The sequence below is a fragment of the Gordionus sp. m RMFG-2023 genome, chromosome 3, assembly GCF_954871325.1.
Source record: "Gordionus sp. m RMFG-2023 chromosome 3, tfGorSpeb1-WG-v2, whole genome shotgun sequence".
Taxonomy (NCBI): Eukaryota; Metazoa; Nematomorpha; class Gordioida; order Chordodea; family Parachordodidae; genus Gordionus; species Gordionus sp. m RMFG-2023.
Window position 1 is genome coordinate 46,756,671 of NC_088777.1, and position 19,846 is coordinate 46,776,516.

The window sequence follows — 19,846 nt, forward strand, 5'->3', positions numbered from 1 at the left end:
ATTTTTTTATCAATATAAAATAGATTTTATTTTTTAGAAATATTTTTATAATAACCACAATTACTTATTAATATATCAATCACGAAAATATTTTTTTTTTGTGAAAATTGTATTGCCACTAACTTTAACTTTTATATGATAAAATTATTTTCAAATATATATTTTTTTTGGACATCATTTTTGTAGATTGTAGCATTCGCAAAGAGAATAGTTTTTTATTCGATTTTTAGTTAGGGCCTACAAAGGGGTTGTAGGTGTAAACAATATCCTGCAATTCCATTAAAAGACAACGATCTAAAAACGGAACCTGGTTATCTGTTTTCTATCTCATTTATAATATCATGTATATATAATTGGGCAAATTTAGGTGTTTCCCCTAATGTTGGTAGGAGTGAACCAATGCGATGATGAACCTGTCCATAAAGGTATAATTACCTGATCGCGAATTGGATTAATTATTATTTATATTAACTCCTAGTGAAGTGAATGACAGTGCGGAATTATATGCTCTTATGTTTGTTAAAAAGTGGGATGATGAACAATGATCCCCGGTAAATAAACGTAATAAATCTGGTGGTATTTGGGAAATTTTAAATAAAATTACCTTCCCATTCAAGCAACATATAGAATATTTAATATTTCTACATGAGCTTTTTGATAATTTTTTTCCATTCTACATTTTAGCATTGCAGAAGGCGCATATTTCTGTCATGTTTCCGATATTTAATATAGGTGAGTGGTGGTCATCAAATATATGTCGAAATATGCATGGTAGAGGTGCCATAGAAAATGTGGTAGTGGTTATAGAAATATCAGTTGAAGGTATCTGGGTGAATATAAAATAAACCTATATATATAAAAAACATTAAAAACCTGCAGGGGAGTTAATATCAGACGTAGGTCCTTATTATCCTGCATACCTGTAATTCTAGAACGGGTAAGGCGTTTGTTGAGTCGCCATTTTTTTCTTTGCTTATCTTTAATAGAAATATCATGTTTTGTATCTATGTGAGGGATCAAGTTTGGGTTAACCTAAAAAAATACCGGCTAATGGTTTTTTAAAGTTTACATGTCGGTCTGTAGATTTATTGCAAAAATATGTTTGATCTGTTCTTCCGCCCAATGTTTTAAAATTATTTTATGTTTATTTGATTCCTTATCAAATCTTTGCTAATATATTTATCAATTTATACTTATATAATTCAACATTATGAAATAACAAGAAAATTTTTAGTATATAGAATTCTAATCTACCTTTATTAACACATGCTAACCCGCTATTAAAATTATTTAGCTAGCCACGCCCGCATGCGGAATGGGCGAGAGTGGGTCGGCGAGCTTAATACCTATTGCAGGTCTCAAGTAAGATATGAAAAACAAGAGATAAAAGATATTTAAAATAAAAATAAGAGATCTGACTCTATTTTCTTTTCAATATAATGCAAATTTTATTTTAGGGAGAAGGAGGCCGCGATTATTGAAACCATTATTGGAGAAAGGAGAGAGAGTGCTAGACCAAAGTGGGGTAAATTGTTTACCTCTAATTTAAAAAAATATTTTTAAAAATATAAAGTAAAGTTTAAAAAGCCATGGATGGCTTTTTTTAATAGATTCAGCAATGGTAAGCCGAACCTCAAAAAGAAGACAAAAGTAGCGGAACAAGAAAAAGATTATATCAAAGGTCACACGGATATTGACGATACAATTCTCTCTGGGTGTGTTTCACCGGGAGGATGTAAGAAGGCGTATTACAAGTACCTAATTAAATCAAACAATTATATTATAATGTAATATTTAAGTTTGCAAAACAAGAGAAATGGAAAAACAAAAAAAAGTGTATAGGAAAAGTGAAAATTAAAATAAGAGATTTAACATTATTTTTTTTTTCAAGTTTAAAACAGTTAAGATGCAAAAATAAAATTATTTTTAGGTTAAAAAAGATGACCAGAAGTTTGTGCGGAGGAAACACACCCATGAAAAGACTCAATGTACCCCTCCTAAATTTGGTAAAATTGTTCATATTATTTCATTTTTTAAAATAAAGTTTAAAATATATTTTAGAAAGGTTCCGCCAACCTTGGAAAGCCTTAAAAAATTGGGCCTGCCGTAATAAGGGCCAAGAGAAAATATGGGATATTGATGAAGGTAATTATTGATAAATTTAATTAGATTTCATTGTGATTCTGAATTCCAATTCTGAGATTTTTAGAAATAAATCTAGATTAGTTATTCCTCTGCTTATTTGTAATCTTATTTTATTTTATTTAAAGTATAATATTTAAATTTTTTTTTATAAAACCTGTTTAATTTGGGTAACTCCCTAATTTGAACACTTTTTCAGTCCAACTCCCTCTGGGTTTTTCTTAAAATTACAGTAGTTCAAATTGGAAAGAAACTAATTTACATTAAATTCTTTAATGTTAACGTATTTCACCTGTACGCGCATATAGATTATATTATCCGACATTTAGCGTTTGCTCAACTGTAATAAAATGTGATTGGTATGTTTATTTGGTATAATATGCTTAATTTGATTGGGCGTTTCATATGAGAATATTGTAAACAGCTCTTTTAAATATATTATATGGTTTAGCAGATTCTTTTTAAAGTATGGTACTTAAATATAATAGACTAATTTTTTTTATAATTAATGATAGATAACTCCCTATATTTCTTTTGACAATTGCCCACTTTATTAAAGTATTTCTATTATTATTTAATAGGAATTTGAGTTGGACTGAAAAAGTGTTCAAATTAAAGAGTTACCCAAATTAAACAGGTTTTATAAAAAAAAAATTTATAATATACTTCAAATAAAATAAAATAAGATTACAAATAAGCAGAGGAATAACTAATCTAGATTTATTTCTCAAAATCTCAGAATTGGAATTCAGAATCACAATGAAATCTAATTATTTATCAATTATTACCTTCATCAATATCCCATATTTTCTCTTGGCCCTTATTACGGCAGGCCCAATTTTTTAAGGCTTTCCAAGGTTGGCGGAACCTTTCTAAAATATATTTAAAACTTTATTTTAAAAAATGAAATAATATGAACAATTTTACCAAATTTAGGAGGGGTACATTGAGTCTTTTCATGGGTGTGTTTCCTCCGCGCAATTAACTTCTGTTCATCTTTTTTTAACCTAAAAATAATTTTATTTTTGCATCTTAACTGTTTTAAACTTGAAAAAAAAAATAATGTTAAATCTCTTATTTTAATTTTCACTTTTCCTATATATTTTTTTTTTGTTTTTTCATTTCTCTTGTTTTGCAAACTTAAATATTACATTATAATATAATTGTTTGATTTAATTAGGTACTTGTAATATGCCTTCTTCCATCCTCCCGGTGAAACACATCCAGAGAGAATTGTATCGTCAATATCCGTGTGACCTTTGATATAATCTTTTCCTTGTTTCGCTAGTTTTGTCTTCTTTTTGAGGTTCGGCTTACCATTGCCGAACCTATTAAAAATCGCCGTCCATGGCTTTTTAAACTTTACTAAATATTTTTAAAATTTTTAAATTAGAGTTAAACAATTTTACCCCACTTTGGTCTATCTCTCCCTTCTCCAATAATGGTCTCAATAATCGCGGCCTTCTTCTCCCTAAAATAAAATTTACATTATATTGAAAAGAAAATAGAGTCATTATTTTTATTTTAAATATCTTTTATCTCTTGTTTTTCATATCTTACTTGAGACCTGCAATAGGTATTAAGCTCGCCGACCCACTCTCGCCCATTCCGCATGCGGGCGTGGCTAGCTAAATAATTTTAATATTGAGCGGGTTAGCATGTGTTAAAAAAGGTAGATTAGAATTCTATATACTAAAAATTTTCTTGTTATTTCATAATGTTGAATCATATAAGTATAAATTGATAAATATATTAGCAAAGATTTGATAAGGAATCAAATAAACATAAAATAATTTTAAAACATTGGGCGGAAGAACAGATCAAACATATTTTTGCAATAAATCGGCAGACCGACATGAAAACTTTAAAAAACCATTGGCGGGCTGGCCATTGGGTTATTTTTTTAAATAATAGACGCAAGTTTACGGGTTAAAATCTGCTCTTTACAGACTTCGACTTTATACTATAAATAAATTAATCGGTTACCCGTCAAAGGCCTTGCTGCAACCTTCTTGCGAATCATATCTCGCAAGAAACCTAGCCTCACATTCTTCCTCTCCATCTTTCACATACCTTTCACCATCCGGTGCATCATCTTTCTTTAAAAGAGTGTGCTTGCCACCGCCGAATCTTTTAGATATAACTCTCCATGGAATCTTAAATTTATCTAAATATTTTTAAAATTATATTTAATTAAAATATTAATTTAAACAATTTTACCCCATTTTGGTGAAGCGCACTCTTTTCCTGTAATTCTGCCTTCATTCATTTGGTCCATAGACCCATCACAAAAAAGAGATTTTTTACAAAACATGATAATTAAGAGAATAATTTTTTATGTTAATGATTGTTGTTCTATTTTATAAACATTAAATAATTTACGTCATTGATTTTTATTAAGAAACTGTTTTATATTATGATTGTTTGCCAAATAACATAGTAATAATCAGCGCATATATTCCAGTAAGAATAGCGACGCTTAGAATATATTTGTTTTTATATGGTTGGTTTAGTTTCACTCTGACTTATTATAACTCCTCTATGTATATAAATATACTAGCATAATTAAACAGTGAATGGGTCCCTCCTATAATTCATGTCATTGGGCAGATTAAAGAGTAACATACTAAGATAAGATTTATATATATAAATAATATTCAATAAATTATTATCCCATATTAAATTAGAAGTTATCAGATAAAACAAAATATAGATTAATTTAGTTCTTAGTCAAAATGTACTAATAGGTAGAAAAAAACTTTTTATTTAACGAAACGGGGCAAATCTTGAAACTGAAAACAGAATATGTAACCCCATTGTATATAGGATACTGGAATGACAATGAATCGGTTACAAAACCGGGTTTAACAAGAAAATGTTTATTGCATAATATCCTGGGAACTTCGTTAATCTAAGAATCGGTATCTAGAAGCCACTTTTAAATATTTTGATAGTTAAACAATATTTTTTTTAAATATTCAAAACCTTACCTTATAATTTAGCGTTTCAAACTCCATAGAATATTTAACTTGTGTTAATATTAATTGCTTGAATACTACTTAACAATTTATCTATTACTGTTTTATCAACCATATAATAGGTAATCAGTTATAAAAAAATTTAAACATTACGCCTGAATGAAGTTAGTCAAACTCATAAATCCCTTATTTCTAAAGCTTAAGTCAATTCGCAATTCTAGTCTCCTATATCACCAGAGAATTAAAAAACTGTAATGGTACGAAAAATAACATATCCTTAATTGCTCAGAATAAATATTTAAACTATCAAACAATAAGAATTATTTTTTAAATCATATTTAAAAGAATTGCGCAGAAAATTAATAATTTCTGGGATGTAAAATTAAACCTTTTAAATATTGAAACTCTAAGAATTCCTTATTTTGATAATAAATATCTTTTCTTAATACTATTTTTAAAGAAAATTTGTATATGATTATAAATTTTCAAAAAAATCGTCCCATTAGAGCTACCCCCCCCCCCCCCAAGCTATCTCATTTTAGAAAAATTATCAATTGAATGCTTAAAATTCAGGTTCTGGTATTAGAGAATTTACAAAATGTATGTACAATTTTTTAGGCTTCTAGTTAATAGCTGAATATAAAGTAAAATACAGGGTTGCCAGGTCAAAATTTCCAAATTGAAGGAGAAATTTGATATTTTGCGGGAGAAATATAAAAATTGCGATAGGATTATAAAAATTGCTAAAAAAAAATTTTTGCTGGCCTTCGGCCTGCATAATAGTGGATCCAACAAAATGGTAAGCTTTTAAAAAAGTAGGATCCTTAAAAATTGTTATATTAATTTAGTTAAATTTTAAAAATGTACTTTGTATAATTTTCAATTAGACAATATTATCATCAGAGATAAAAGGGCATATTGTGCGGCCCGACAAAAGGATGCTTAAATAATATAAAATTGCTTAAATTATAAAATAATATACTAAGTAATGTTCATTCTTATTCGTATAAACCGGGATTACTCGGATATAACCTCATGATATACCACATTGGTTGTAGTTCTTGTTTTATCATTGGATTATAATCTTTAACTTTAAAAATGAACTTTGTATAATCTTTAATAGTTAGACAAAATATTCATCTGAGATAGCGGCCCGACAGGATGCTTAAATAATATAAAATTGTTTAAATTATAATATAATATCATACTAAGTAATCTTTCTTATTCTTATAAACCGGGATTAATCGGATATAACCTCATGTTATACCACATTGGTTGTAGTACTTGTTTTATCATTGGTTATAATCTTTAATTTATGAGGAGAACAAACTCGAGACATAGCCACATATAGCTGTCCATATGAAAAAACAGGATGAGGTAAATAGATGCCAACTTTGTTCAACGTTTGTCCCTGAGCTTTATTATTGTCATGACAAATGCAGGTCTCACGGGAAATTGGAGGCGCTTAAGGGAAAATGGCAAGCCAGAATCTGTCGGAATTAAACTTATTCTAGGTATGAGAACTTTAGTACTGAGAAAACTACCAGAAACAATTCCGCCTCAATTATATTTGGTAGCAAAGAAATTATAATCAATTTAGTCCCATTATTCAAACCAGAAGCAGAATTTAAGTTACGCATTAATATTATAGGTACCCCGACTTTGAGTAAAAGTTTGTGAGGTGGTAATCCTGATATACTTAAAGAGTTTAAAAATTCAGTGGGATAAAACGTCGCTTCATCCTCGATTATCGTTTCATCAGCACTTATGTATGTAATTAAATCCCCCGGAATTTTGTTAATCAATTTAATATTTATAGAATCGACATTTACGTTTCTAGGGGTCAGAATTGCATTTTGAGCAAATGATGTTCGGTTAAAGGACGTATTGTCTTAGTCTATATCGTAAACAAAAGAAATATAATCCTCGATATCATTGGAAGCTATACAAAAATCTTCAGGAATTTTTATTTTATCCCTGGAGCCATCAAATGTTTCATAGCCTTCACCAACTCTTAAAAGAAATTTTGAGTATTTATAATTAAAAGATAATCATTTGCTTCCTGAAATTGTAGAAGTCTCATATTTATCACGTTGTGACCGTCTAAAGTTTTCTTATTCTATTGTTAAAATTTTCCACCACAATGATTTCGAGTAATCCCAACTTTATTTCAATCCAAAATAAATTTATTATCAAACCAAAAAAAAAACAAACAATAATTTTATAATAATAATCGTTAAAAAAAATTAATTAAAAAAAATGAATTCAAAAAAAAAATGAATTCAAAAAAAAAATGAATTCAAAAAAAAGAAATGAATTTATTATTTACAATTTTCGCTTCCCTTTTATAAAGAAGCAATAATCATCACAAATAAATAATTAAATCCTATCATCATAATGACTTTACAATAATTAACTTTTATAAATCTAAAAATAAAATGTTAACGCGATTAAACTAAACATAAAATTCTAAAAATAACAATGACTCACCAATTTAACTAAAACATAAAATTATAAAAATAAAAATGACTCATCAAACGCAATACATACTGACTTTACCAAAAATCAAATTTTACAAATCAAAGTCTCCCAATTATGACAATATTAATACCCAACCTTAATGGCACTATATGCGACCATAAATATGATCGTTTTAAGGTTGAGTTAACAATGTCGCATCTTCCGCCAAGTTTAATAACAGGTAAAATCTGTCTAAAATCCCACCAAAAATAATAATTTTACCACCAAACGGTTTATCTAATTTCATTATATCCTGAAATGACCTATTTACGGCCTCGATAATATGTTTATAAGCCATTGATATTTCGTCCCATATTATAATTACCGATTCTCTTATCAATTCAGCCATTTGTCTTTGGTAAGGAATATTACATGAGGAACTTTCTCTTGAATGCTTATGGGGATGTTGAAACGTGAATGTGCAGTACGGCCATTATGAAGAAGAGTTGAAGCAATGCCAGAAGATGCAACAGCTATTGCAGTTTTACCTTGAGCTCTCAAGTTAAATAATATTGTATTTAATAGAAATGATTTTCCAGTACCACCAGGACCATCTATAAAAAATAAATTATAGGATGGAATGGAGAGCAAGAACATAATTTTGGTATAGATAATATTTTGATCCCGATTAAATAAATTGTGGTTAGCCAAATATTTTTTATACATATCTACTGTATCGTAGGAAATTTCCTCCCGAATAAGGTGACACCTAATATTAGCTGTAGCAGATGGAGATTGAGTGGATAATAAAGGGATAGGCCTTCCCAAAAAATCCTTAAGAGATTTACAATTTTGAATCAAAGTTTGATTGATGTGGCATAGCGCGAGATTTTCGTTGATAAGGTTATCCGGCTCTGATGATATTTTGGCAAAATCTTCACAAAGATAAAATTTAAAAAAATTCCATAGACCTAGAGGATCTCTCGGCTAACAATGTAATAAAAGAACAGAAAATAACTGGTGCAATTGATATGACATCTTAAATGAAAGACCTTCCTCTAAACAATGGTTCCGTTCCGCATCATCTGTTAACAGACCATGTCGAATACATGCATCTTTAAAAGTATTACTGACAATTGAATTCAAAGAGAGTAGATCTTTAAAGCATATTGGCCCAGCTACATAATTAAGTAATAGTCTGAAATAAAAAACACTCTCTTTGGGAGAAATTGTGCATATACGTAACCTTATCACCACCCCTTTGTCGTTTTATCAACTGTTTAGATAGAGGTTTCCACACATAATATCTTACAAAATCTTCATAAATATATTGTCTGGCATCTGTGCCAAGATCATTAATTTTATACCATTCTTAATTTTTTACCAGGATTTTTAGTTACATTTAAATCAGTATTTGATTGGAAAATGATCAAATGTTGATTAGGTAGATGGAGGTCTAAACGATAGACTGAAGGAGAATGATCCTGCATTTCAAAATCCAGAGTACGCCATACGATTCTGTGGCGGATATATATCGAGCATCAATGAACTGGGTAGTTTCATCGACATTATTAATGGAAAGGGATGCAGTAGTTCTGTCATGGCCTTTGTAACAATACTTATAAAGGTATTTTATGGACTGGACAGAAGAACAAATTTCTACATTTATATGTGCATTATATTTTTTTGATAAATGTTTATTATAATGAATAATCTAAAGGTTGTTAAATATAAATCCGTTTAATTTTTTTTGGAAGGTAACGCCATCATTTCGTCGCCGATATAAAGGATATCCATACTTATCAATATGAGAGGTATCCATAAATGATTTAGGATATTTTTTGAGCATTTTCCATCAATCATGCAGGGACTATTAGGAAATGTTATACCACATGGCCCATGTGTGTTAAAAAATCTAACAATTTGAAACAGCTTAGGCTCAGTTATTTTGTTAGAAATCTCAGCACAAACTACATCATCATAAGTATCAGCCGTTGCTATGAGATTTATCTAGTATAAGGCTTATGAAAATGAGGCAAACCTCTTTTCTGGAATTCTATGACATCTATATGAGAGATTACTCTGCCAAGAACATGATAATAGAGCAAATTCTTTTTTAGACATTTTATTTTGACGAAAAACGAGACAAACTAAATCTGGGCGGTGGTTTGGGGTCTGATGAGGAAATAATTCACGCATTATTTTATCCCATTTAGGGTTGCAGGTGAAAGTAATGAATAATGATGGCTTATCAAAGCAGCGTACAATAGCCATTGCGTCCTGATAAAGTTGATGCATATGCCTTGGACCACCGGTAAAAGAAAGGGGCAAAATTATTCTTCTGCCAAGATTGTCAGCATTAGTATCTCCCTCTATAATAGCATCATGTATGCCTTGATAGAGTTGGGCGCGTAATTTGGATTATTACGTATAAAATTTAATCGAAGCGTTTCCTGTTTGGCATAACTGTCGACGATAAATTGGTGAAAAAGACGTTTGGATCTTAGAATAACATTCTCATCATCCTGCCTGACCATAAAGCGATAGGCATAGTACTCTCCGCAGGTAACATATTTATTAGTTGAGTTTCTATAATGAATGAATGGGTGGTATTCAATATCGCCTCTGGGAAATAGAAGAACCTATTGCAAGGGATCGTATGAGAAATGGAGCTCGTTAATACGTCTTAAAGGACTAGATCTTTTAAGATAATATCTCTATGGGCTATATGATCATTGCTATCACCAGGTAATAATACTGCTATATCAGATAAGGTAGGTTTATTGCGATAACGTATGTCAAAACTTGGATTAGATTTTAAGTTTAAGGATATCTTAGGAACGCCATTAGCGATCATAGAAGGGACTCTCAAAAATTGAGAAGCAAAGGAGTTGTAGGTGTGAACAATATCCTGCAATTCCATTAAAAGACAACGATCTAAAAACGGAACCTGGTTATCTGTTTTCTATCTCATTTATAATATCATGTATATATAATTGGGAAAATTTAGGTGTTTCTCTAATGTTGGTAGGAGTGAACCAATGCGATGATGAACCTGTCCATTAATTTGAAAGGTATAATTACCTGATCGCGAATTGGATTAACTATTATTTATATTAACTCCTAGTCAAGTGAATGACAGTGCGGAATTATATGCTCTTATGTTTGTTAAAAAGTGGGATGATAAACAATGATCCCCGGTAAATAAACGTAATAAATTTGGTGGTATTTGAGAAATTTTAAATAAAATTACCTTCCCATTCAAGCAACATGTAGAATACTGAATATTTCTACATGAGCTTTTTGATAATTTTTCTCCATTCTACATTTTAGCATTGCAGAAGGCGCATATTTCTGTCATGTTTCCGATATTTAATATAGGTGAGTGGTGGTCATCAAATATATGTCGAAATATGCATGGTAAAGGTGCCATAGAAAATGTGGTAGTGGTTATAGAAATATCAGTTGAAGGTATCTGGGTGAATATAAAATAAACCTATATATAAAACATTAAAAACCTGCAGGGGAGTTAATATCAGACGTAGGTCCTTATTATCCTGCATACCTGTAATTCTAGAACGGGTAAGGCGTTTGTTGAGTCGCCATTTTTTTCTTTGCTTATCTTTAATAGAAATATCATGTTTTGTATCTATGTGAGGGATAGTTTGAGTTAACCTAAAATATAAGGATATCAGGCAAAAATATAAAACATTATTATTGAAATAAAGAACATTAAAATACTGTAGTGAACCTGTAAAGGGGTCAATATATGCATATCTCTAGTAGAGTTGAGAAGCTATCATCAAAAAATAAAATTTGTCTAGTTGGGGACTTATCAAGACTATCATTTTTTTCTGAACATTTATTTTGCATTTGTTGATTATTAATGGTAGATATATCAATATTTAAACAATTATAAGGAGGAAATAAAGCAGGGTTTGAAATAAAAATAAATAAAAAATTTTTAAAAAAATGAATACATTAAACTTGCAGAGGAGTCAAGATTCTCTAGAAATAGTGGGAATATCATCAGAAGCTAAAATGGATGTATTCTAAAAAATAAAAAAATATAAGAACATTTATGCCTTTTTAGTATATATATACAAAACTTTATTATGTGTTATTAGAATATTTTGCTGGGATTCACAATCCCTATAGCTATTCTTTTGTTGATTGACTTGCCATCTTTTTCTTTCATTAATGATGGATAAATCACTATCTGTACAATCATTAAATGAGGTTAAGACAGGGTTATCTAAAATAAAAACAAAAGAATAATTTAAAAAATATAAATTTGAACCTGAAGAGGAGTCAATATAAGGTTCAACTCTCTAGAAATAGTGGGAATATCATCAGAAGCTAAAATGGATGTATTCTAAAAAATAAAAAAATATAAGAACTGTAATATTGAATTTAAATTGAATATAATATTAACTTTTCGTTTGTAAATTATATAACCTGAAGGATTGAATTCATGATATATATATACGTGATATTTTGTATTAAATATACTTTTACTTACTTTTATTTAATAAAACACTTCATTGGCGACGATATTTTTAGAGAAGATTTATTTGATTTATTAAATTTAAAGTAAAAGACTCAATGGAAGTAGCTCCTATTAAAGTTGAAGATTCAATGGAAGTAGTCCCTATTAAAGTTAAAGACTCAATGGAAGTAGTTCCTATTAAATTCCATATTCCAGAATTCGTCAAAGAAAAAGTAAATATTCAGGACTACTTATTTAACTTGGAGTTAATTTATAAAGTAAGAAATATTATAGATTTAAATACAAAAAAAGACCTGCTTTTAGCCTATATCGGAACAGACAATCTTATCAAAATTAAGAACTCTCACTTTCCAATAAATTTAGAGATGATAAATTATGATACTTTAATAAAAAGCTTAAATTTGGTGTTCAAGGATAGTTCGAGCATTTTCATAAATAGGAAAAAATTTTTTACGTTAAAAAGATGTAATGAGACGATTATTGACTTTTCAATTAGGGTTAAAACTGTCTGTTCTCTTTGTAATTTTAAACCGCCTTTTGATGAACTTTTAAGAGATATATTTATCCTAGGAGTAGGCTTACCTGAGTTGGACAAAGAACTTCGGTCAAAGTATATCGAAGGCAATATTACTTTTGAAGAGACCGTGCGTTTAACGATCGCGCTGTCTTCGTTGGAAAATGAAACCCAGACTGAAGTTAATAAAATAATTAAAAATAAGCCAACACAGGGTTCGAAAAATAATTATTTTTGAAATAATAATTATACTAACGTCAATAGATTCAATAATAATAAACACTTTAGTAACAATTATATTCCTAATAATAATTATAGACCTAGTATCAAACCTAACTCTATTCAAAAGAAAGTGATATGCTTTCGTTGCGGTAAGGCAAACCACATAGCGAAAAATTGTAGAACCCATGCCATACAAATGATTCTGCCACGGACACCTCGCCTGTCATTTTCAAATAAAGCTACCATCGATGCGAAGATAAATGGGTTGCAGCTAGCTATGGAGTTTGATACCGGCGCCGCGTGTAGTGTGATTGATGAGGTCACCTGGAATCGTATTGGCAGACCACAACTATCACCGGCTTATAAATTAGTGGGATATAATCATATCCAAATCGAAGTACTAGGTAAATGTACCGTAGAAGTCAAAGTAAAAAATATTTCGAAAATTTTACTTATTTGGGTAGTTAAAGGGGAGAATTCCCTTATTTTTGGGATGCCTTTCATTAGAGAATTTGATATAAAACTACCGGAAGAAGTTCGTATTAATAAAATAAATATGAATATGAATATTCCCTCTTTAAATACGATTGTTTCAAAATTCCCTCAAGTTTTTTAAAAAAAATTAGGTGAAATCAAACTGCAAAAGGCAGTCACGGGAAGTTCCATTGATTCCACGGTTTGCGTCGAACCATTGAAGCTGAGTTGGACAGACTTTTAGACGAAGGCGTTATCGAGAAGGTGGATCCAACAATAACTCCAATCACTTGGGCTACGCCAACGGTTAATATCTTAAAGAAATCCGGTGCCGTACGGATATGCGGAGATTTTCGTTTAACAATCAACAAATATCTAGCGATCGATAACGATTTACTACCAACTTTCGTCGACCTAACAAATAAAATCGCGGGTGGTAAAATATTTTCAACAATAGATTTAAGAGATGCATTTTTACAATTCGGAGTTAGTCCAGAATGTAGGGACCGTTTAGTAATTTCGACACATGTCGGTTATTACCGATACCAAAGAATTCCATTTGGTTTGCTAGCACTCCGATAATATTCCAACGCTTTATGGAAAACCTATTAAAGGGAATTCCTATGGTTAGTGTATTTTTAGACGACATAATTATTGCAGGTGAGAATAATTCCGATCATATAGTTAATTTGGAAGAAGTATTAAGAAGATTTGAAAAGGCTGGACTGACCACGAAGACCGATAAAATTAAAATCGGAGAAAAGTCAGTCACTTATTTAGGTCATGTTACTGACAGTTTCGGAATTCACCCTCAGAAGATAAGATTAGCGCTATAAAAAATTTTAAAACACCTTCCAATGTTAAAGAACTACGTTCATTTCTTGGAATAGTGAATTATCATGAGGCATTTATTAAAATTTGCATTCTATTTGTGCGCCTTTACACCGACTAACGAGTAAAAATGTTGGTTGGTTTTGGTCAGCTAAAGAAAATGAAATATTTACTAAAGTTAAAAATATATTGTCAAAAGAAGATACAATAATTCCTTATTCAGCCGATATCCCTGTCGTGATTTCTTGTGACGCTTCCGAAGATGGTCTAGGAGCTGTTATTGCACACCGATTTCTTACTGGCCAGGAGAAACCGATTGCTTACGCATCGAGGACACTTTCGGCGGCTGAAAAGAATTATGCCACAATTGATCGGGAGGCTTCGGCGATCATGTTCGCTATCGAGAAGTTTCATCAATATATTTTTGGAAGACATTTTATCTTGGTTACTGATCATAAACCATTACAATATATTTTAGGTGATAAAAGAGATCTTAACAAAATAACAAATAACCGTTTAATACGGTGGGCGACGAAACTATTAAATTATGATTATGAGATAATATATAGACCAGGTAATCAAAATAAATGTGCCGATGCTCTGTCCCGTTTGGGGGTAGAGAAAGCAAAAACCAATGAAGTTACAAAAAAATTCGAAGAAGAAATCAGAGGATTAAAAATTAATTTAATAGAGGATTTATCTTTCACACGCAGTAAAGTCGTAAGTGAAACGAGCAATGATATAAACCTAAAAGAGATTATTAAATTAATAAAAAATCATTGGTATATTGATAATATAAATAATTATTCGGAGATTGTAAAAAAATATATTTCAATTAAAAGATAATATTTCGTTCGAAGAAGGATTATTATTTTATAATGATAGAATTATTATTCCAGATATTTTAAAAAAGGAGGTTTTATATGTGATTCATCGAGGACATCTTGGGATAGTGGGGATGAAATCATTGTGTAGATATTACGTGTTTTGGACAAATCTCGATACGGATGTTGAAGACTTTGTTAAATGTTGTAAGAGTTGTCAAGAAGGAAGGCCGGGAGCTAAAGAAGTGCCATTATACAATTGGAACATTCCTACCCGACCTTGACGATTACACATTGATTTGACAGGCCCCGTATCTGGAAAATATTGGTTAATTTGCGTAGACGCTTTTACCAAATGGGTTGAAGTTGCAATTTTAACACATATTAATTCGGCGAGTGTAATAAATAATCTGCGTAATTATTTCGCTAGATTTGGGTTACCTCGCTACATTGTCTCAGATAACGGTACTCAGTTTACTGGATCTGAATTCAAAACGTTTCTTTTTAAAAACAATATAAAACATTTTAGATCGGCCCCTTATAGCCCCAAATCGAATGGTTTGGCTGAACGATATATACGGACGATAAAGACACGTTTCTATGCTGGAAGGAGATGTGGGACTCCAGACCAGTTAAATTTAGCAAATGTTTTAATTACTCACCGTAATACTCCCAATGCAACTACTGGTAAATCTCCTGCCGAGATGATGTTTGGAAGGTTGCTTAGGACGACATTGGATCAGTGGAAATTATCAACGAGAGAAAGGACGGAAAACGCTCTATGGAAACAAAAGTACTATAAAAATAGAAGTGTTGAACCTCGGGAGTTTGTAGAGCAGCAAAAAGTTTGGATAGCAAACGAAAGGACAGCAGGGTGGCATGAAGGAAAAGTGTTACAACGAAAAGGCGCAATATTGTACGATGTGGAATCAGAGGGGATCGTTAAAAACAAGCATGCAGATCAATTGAGGGATGCTACACAAGAGAAGGAAATACCCGTTACGTTGACTGAAGAAGTGGAAAAGGCAGAACATGAGAATACAACTCTTGAAAAAAGAGTTTCGAAACCCCCATTACGTTATCACGATGAATTCAATTTATAGTGGGGAGAACTGTATTAACTTTTCGTTTGTATATTATATAACCTGAAGGATTGAATTCATGATATATATATACGTGATATTTTGTATTAAATATACTTTTACTTACTTTTATTTAATAAAAACACTTCAAGAACATTTATGCTTTTTAATATATATATATATACATAACTTTATTATGTGTTATTAGTATATTTTGCAGGGATTCACAATCCCCATAGCTATTCTTTTGTTGATTGACCTGCCATCTTTTTCTTTCATTAATGATGGATAAATCACCATCTGTGCAATCATTAAATGAGGTTAAGACAGGGTTATCTAAAATAAAAACAAAAGAATAATTTAAAAAATATAAATTTGAACCTGAAGAGGAGTCAATATAAGGTTCAACTCCCTAGAAATAGTGGGAATATCATCAGAAGCTAAAATAGATGCATTCTAAAATATAAAAAAATTTATAAAAATATAGATAAGGCTAACTTTATTTTTGCGTTCTTAGTAGATTTTGTAGGGTCTCACGATCCCTAGCGTTTCATATTTTGATTGACGCCATCTTTTTCTTTTATTAATGACGGATAAATCACCACCTGTACAATCATTAAATGAGGTTAAGACAGGGTATCTAAAATAAAAACAAAAGAATAACTTTAAAAAATAAATGCATTGAACTTGATGAAGAGCAGGGTTGCCATGTCTCCCCCCATCAGCGGGAGACTCCCTCAATTTTTTAGTTTACACGCAGACATCTCTTTCCCAACTACCGCAATTGGAAAATCCCCCGCAAAAATTTACCGCAATTTTTAAATTTCTCCCGCAATTTTAGTATTTTAACGTTTTTAATATATAAATAATAATTTTGAAAGACAGTAGGATTGATTATTTTTATATTAAAATAAATTTTAAATATTTACAAAAAGCATGTCTAATTTGTAAATTTCGATATATCCTGTTTTATTTTTATCCAATAATAAATATACATCATTTCATTCATATAAGTCAGTACAGGGGAATATATCGTATATCAACATCGATAGCAATACAAATATATTCTCCAAAATAATAAATAATACACTATGTGCGGAAAGCATATAAACCTAAAATATAGTTCAACAATCACAGAGCTATATCATCACAATGTTGGTCGAATCTTTTTCCTATATTTAATGACTCCAATATAAGTGCAAACCTTACTTGTGGTAGAACACAAATGAGCAAGACTATCATAAGTATTTTAGTACCTCTAGGTCAATTCTAGACGATTTGAAAGATGGGCATCCATATGCAATTCTAACAGAAGCATCTAATAAAGGAAATATTAAAACATTTCCCTTGAACCTTCGCTATTTCAACAGAATAAGAACATTTCAATAAAACTGTTTAAAAAAATTTCCTCGGATAGTGAAAAATCTAACGATGTAGCTAATCACATAATGTAAATATAGCTGATTCAGGGTTAACAATGAATTGCATGTCAGCTATCTGTGTTGATAATGCCAATGTAAATTTTGGAAAAAACCAAAGTGTATTTACCGAATTCAGGCAGCACAATAATGAATTATTACCAATTGGCTAAATATGCCATATACAACATGATTATTGCAAGAACAATGAATGTACTATCTGTGGATGTCGAAATAATTATGATGAAATGTTGTAACGAGTTTAATTCATCAACTAAAAGAGTTAATGAATTAAAAGAGTTAGTGATCTGACTTGGAATGATGTGAGTTATTGCGATATATACCTATCGTTATCATTAATACCTGTACCGATGGTTTAAAATTTTACAAACCCTTAAAAAAATATTTAAATAAAGATTTTAAAAGCTGTCCTAAAATTTTGAAAAATTTTTTGCATTATGAAATGGCAGAAGCATATTTGGGATTAGTTTCACATGTAGGAAATCTACTTACAGTTAATATTCAGTTGTAATCAGAATTCTTTATTAAAAAAGATTCACAAAATCATGTTACAGCTTGTTCATCTCTACAGTTAAAAATTGATAATATTTTATGGCGCTATTGCTAACAATATTATAACAAAATTTTCAAATAATACTCTAATTATACATTTTTAAATGAAGCAGATCTTTTATTTTTAGAATATTTACAATCAAAATTTGATTTTAATAACTCTATTTACAAATGTATTAATATTTTGACCTTGGAACAGAAACCATCTATTGATGGTTTTTGTAATTAATTTAATAAATATATTAAAAATACCAAAAGACATTGATGTCTTGTTTAAGGAGATTGTAATACTCTCTATTTTTTTGATTAGCCTGAATACTTAAAGTTAGATGGTCTAAAAGCAAAGGAGAAATGGGTTGAATATTTTTGTAATAACAATAAATCCCTATGCTTGGAAACAATATGCGATATATCTTCTGCCTCATTCTAATGCCTCATCCGAGCTCATTTTTAGATGAGGACTACGGAAAAATGGGAGAAATCGAGGTGCTTTAACAACATTAGAGGCCGAGCTAATGGTTAAACAAATTTATCCAGGAATTTTATAAATATCTCAATAACGACGGTAAATATTTAGTTTCATTATTTAAATCTCAAATAATTAACTAACCATATTTTTTTTATATTTTATAAAATCTTATTTATATGTTCGCATAAAATAAATATATTTTCTACATTGTAAAAATAGAGAGCATTACAATCTCCTCAAACAAGACATCAATGTCTATCGGTATTTTTAAAATATTTGAACATTTTGATATAGATTTATTAATGGCGCCATAAAATTTTTTGCCAATTTTTAACTGTAAAGATGAACGGCAGCATAATTTTGTGAATCTTTGCTAAGATTCTTCTGATTGCAACTGCACCTTAACAGCATGTAGTAGATTTCCTACATGTGAAATCAATGATAAATGTCAGCATTCATTATTAAAAAATTTTTCAAAATGTTAGGACAGCTTTTTAATCTTATTTAAGAAATATTTTTTTAAAGGTTTATAAATTAAGATTCTATCGATGGCGGGAATTAGGAACATATCGCAACCAACATTGTGCTGACTCAATTCTGTATATACACTCTGGTTTTTTATAAATTCACTGAGGCATTATCAGATCAGAAATCTGACATGGAATTTATTGATAATCCCGAATCTGATATATTAACCATTATATGGTAAACTATTTCTTTGGATTTTTCACTATTTAAGGGGAAAAAATTTAATTGTTTTCTTGAAATGTCCTTAATTTTGCTGAAATAGCTGAGGATAATGGGAAATATTTTAATATTTCTCTTATTAGATGCATCTGTTAGAATTGCATATTTATGCCCATATTTCAAATCGCCAAGAATTGACCTCCTGAATTCAGATTTTAAAATATATTTAAACGTGATATGTGATAATTAAGCGCCTATCGCAATAATGTTATACACACACACAAAGTAGATTTCCAATTACGGGACATTCGATAAAATATATTTTTTACATTGTATAACTAAAATCGTTTGTTTTTTTATAAAATTTTATCTTGTTTACATTCTTTTATATATAAAAAAGATAGGTTGGTTTTTTTTATAAATTAATATATTTTAATAATTCAAGATGTTATTTTGAGAAATAGTTACCGACATTGTATTTATATAAACCAATTATAAAAAATAAGTCAATTTAAAATCCCGACTGAAAGAAGGCACTATGCGGGCCGAACAGCAAAATTTTTTTTAGCAATTTTTATATTTCTCCCGCAATTTAAATATTTCTCCCGCAAAATATCAAATTTCTCCCTCAATTTGAAAGTTTTGACCTGGCAACCCTGTAT

At 30.1% G+C, this 19,846-nt stretch overlaps 1 protein-coding gene across 1 annotated transcript; it reads right to left on the bottom strand.

The window, feature by feature from the left end:
• Positions 1-6,518: 6,518 nt before the first annotated feature.
• On the bottom strand, positions 6,519-7,938 carry LOC135927053 (uncharacterized). The gene is made up of 3 exons (XM_065462990.1): positions 7,863-7,938; positions 6,736-7,011; positions 6,519-6,679 (listed from the first exon to the last, which is right to left on the bottom strand). The coding sequence occupies exons 1-3, from the start codon at positions 7,936-7,938 to the stop codon at positions 6,519-6,521; spliced, it is 513 nt and encodes a 170-aa protein (XP_065319062.1).
• Between the last annotated feature and the right edge of the window lie 11,908 nt (positions 7,939-19,846).

Bases quoted from the DNA above. Each gene is read 5' to 3' on its own strand.
- LOC135927053 (XM_065462990.1), bottom strand. From the start codon at position 7,938: ATGGCTTATAAACATATTATCGAGGCCGTAAATAGGTCATTTCAGGAT. The intron at 7,012-7,862 runs GTAAAATTATTA...ATATAGACTAAG, and splicing joins ATTAGATAAACCGTTTGGTG to ACAATACGTCCTTTAACCGA. The intron at 6,680-6,735 runs GTTTGAATAATG...AATATAATTGAG, and splicing joins TAACTTAAATTCTGCTTCTG to GCGGAATTGTTTCTGGTAGT.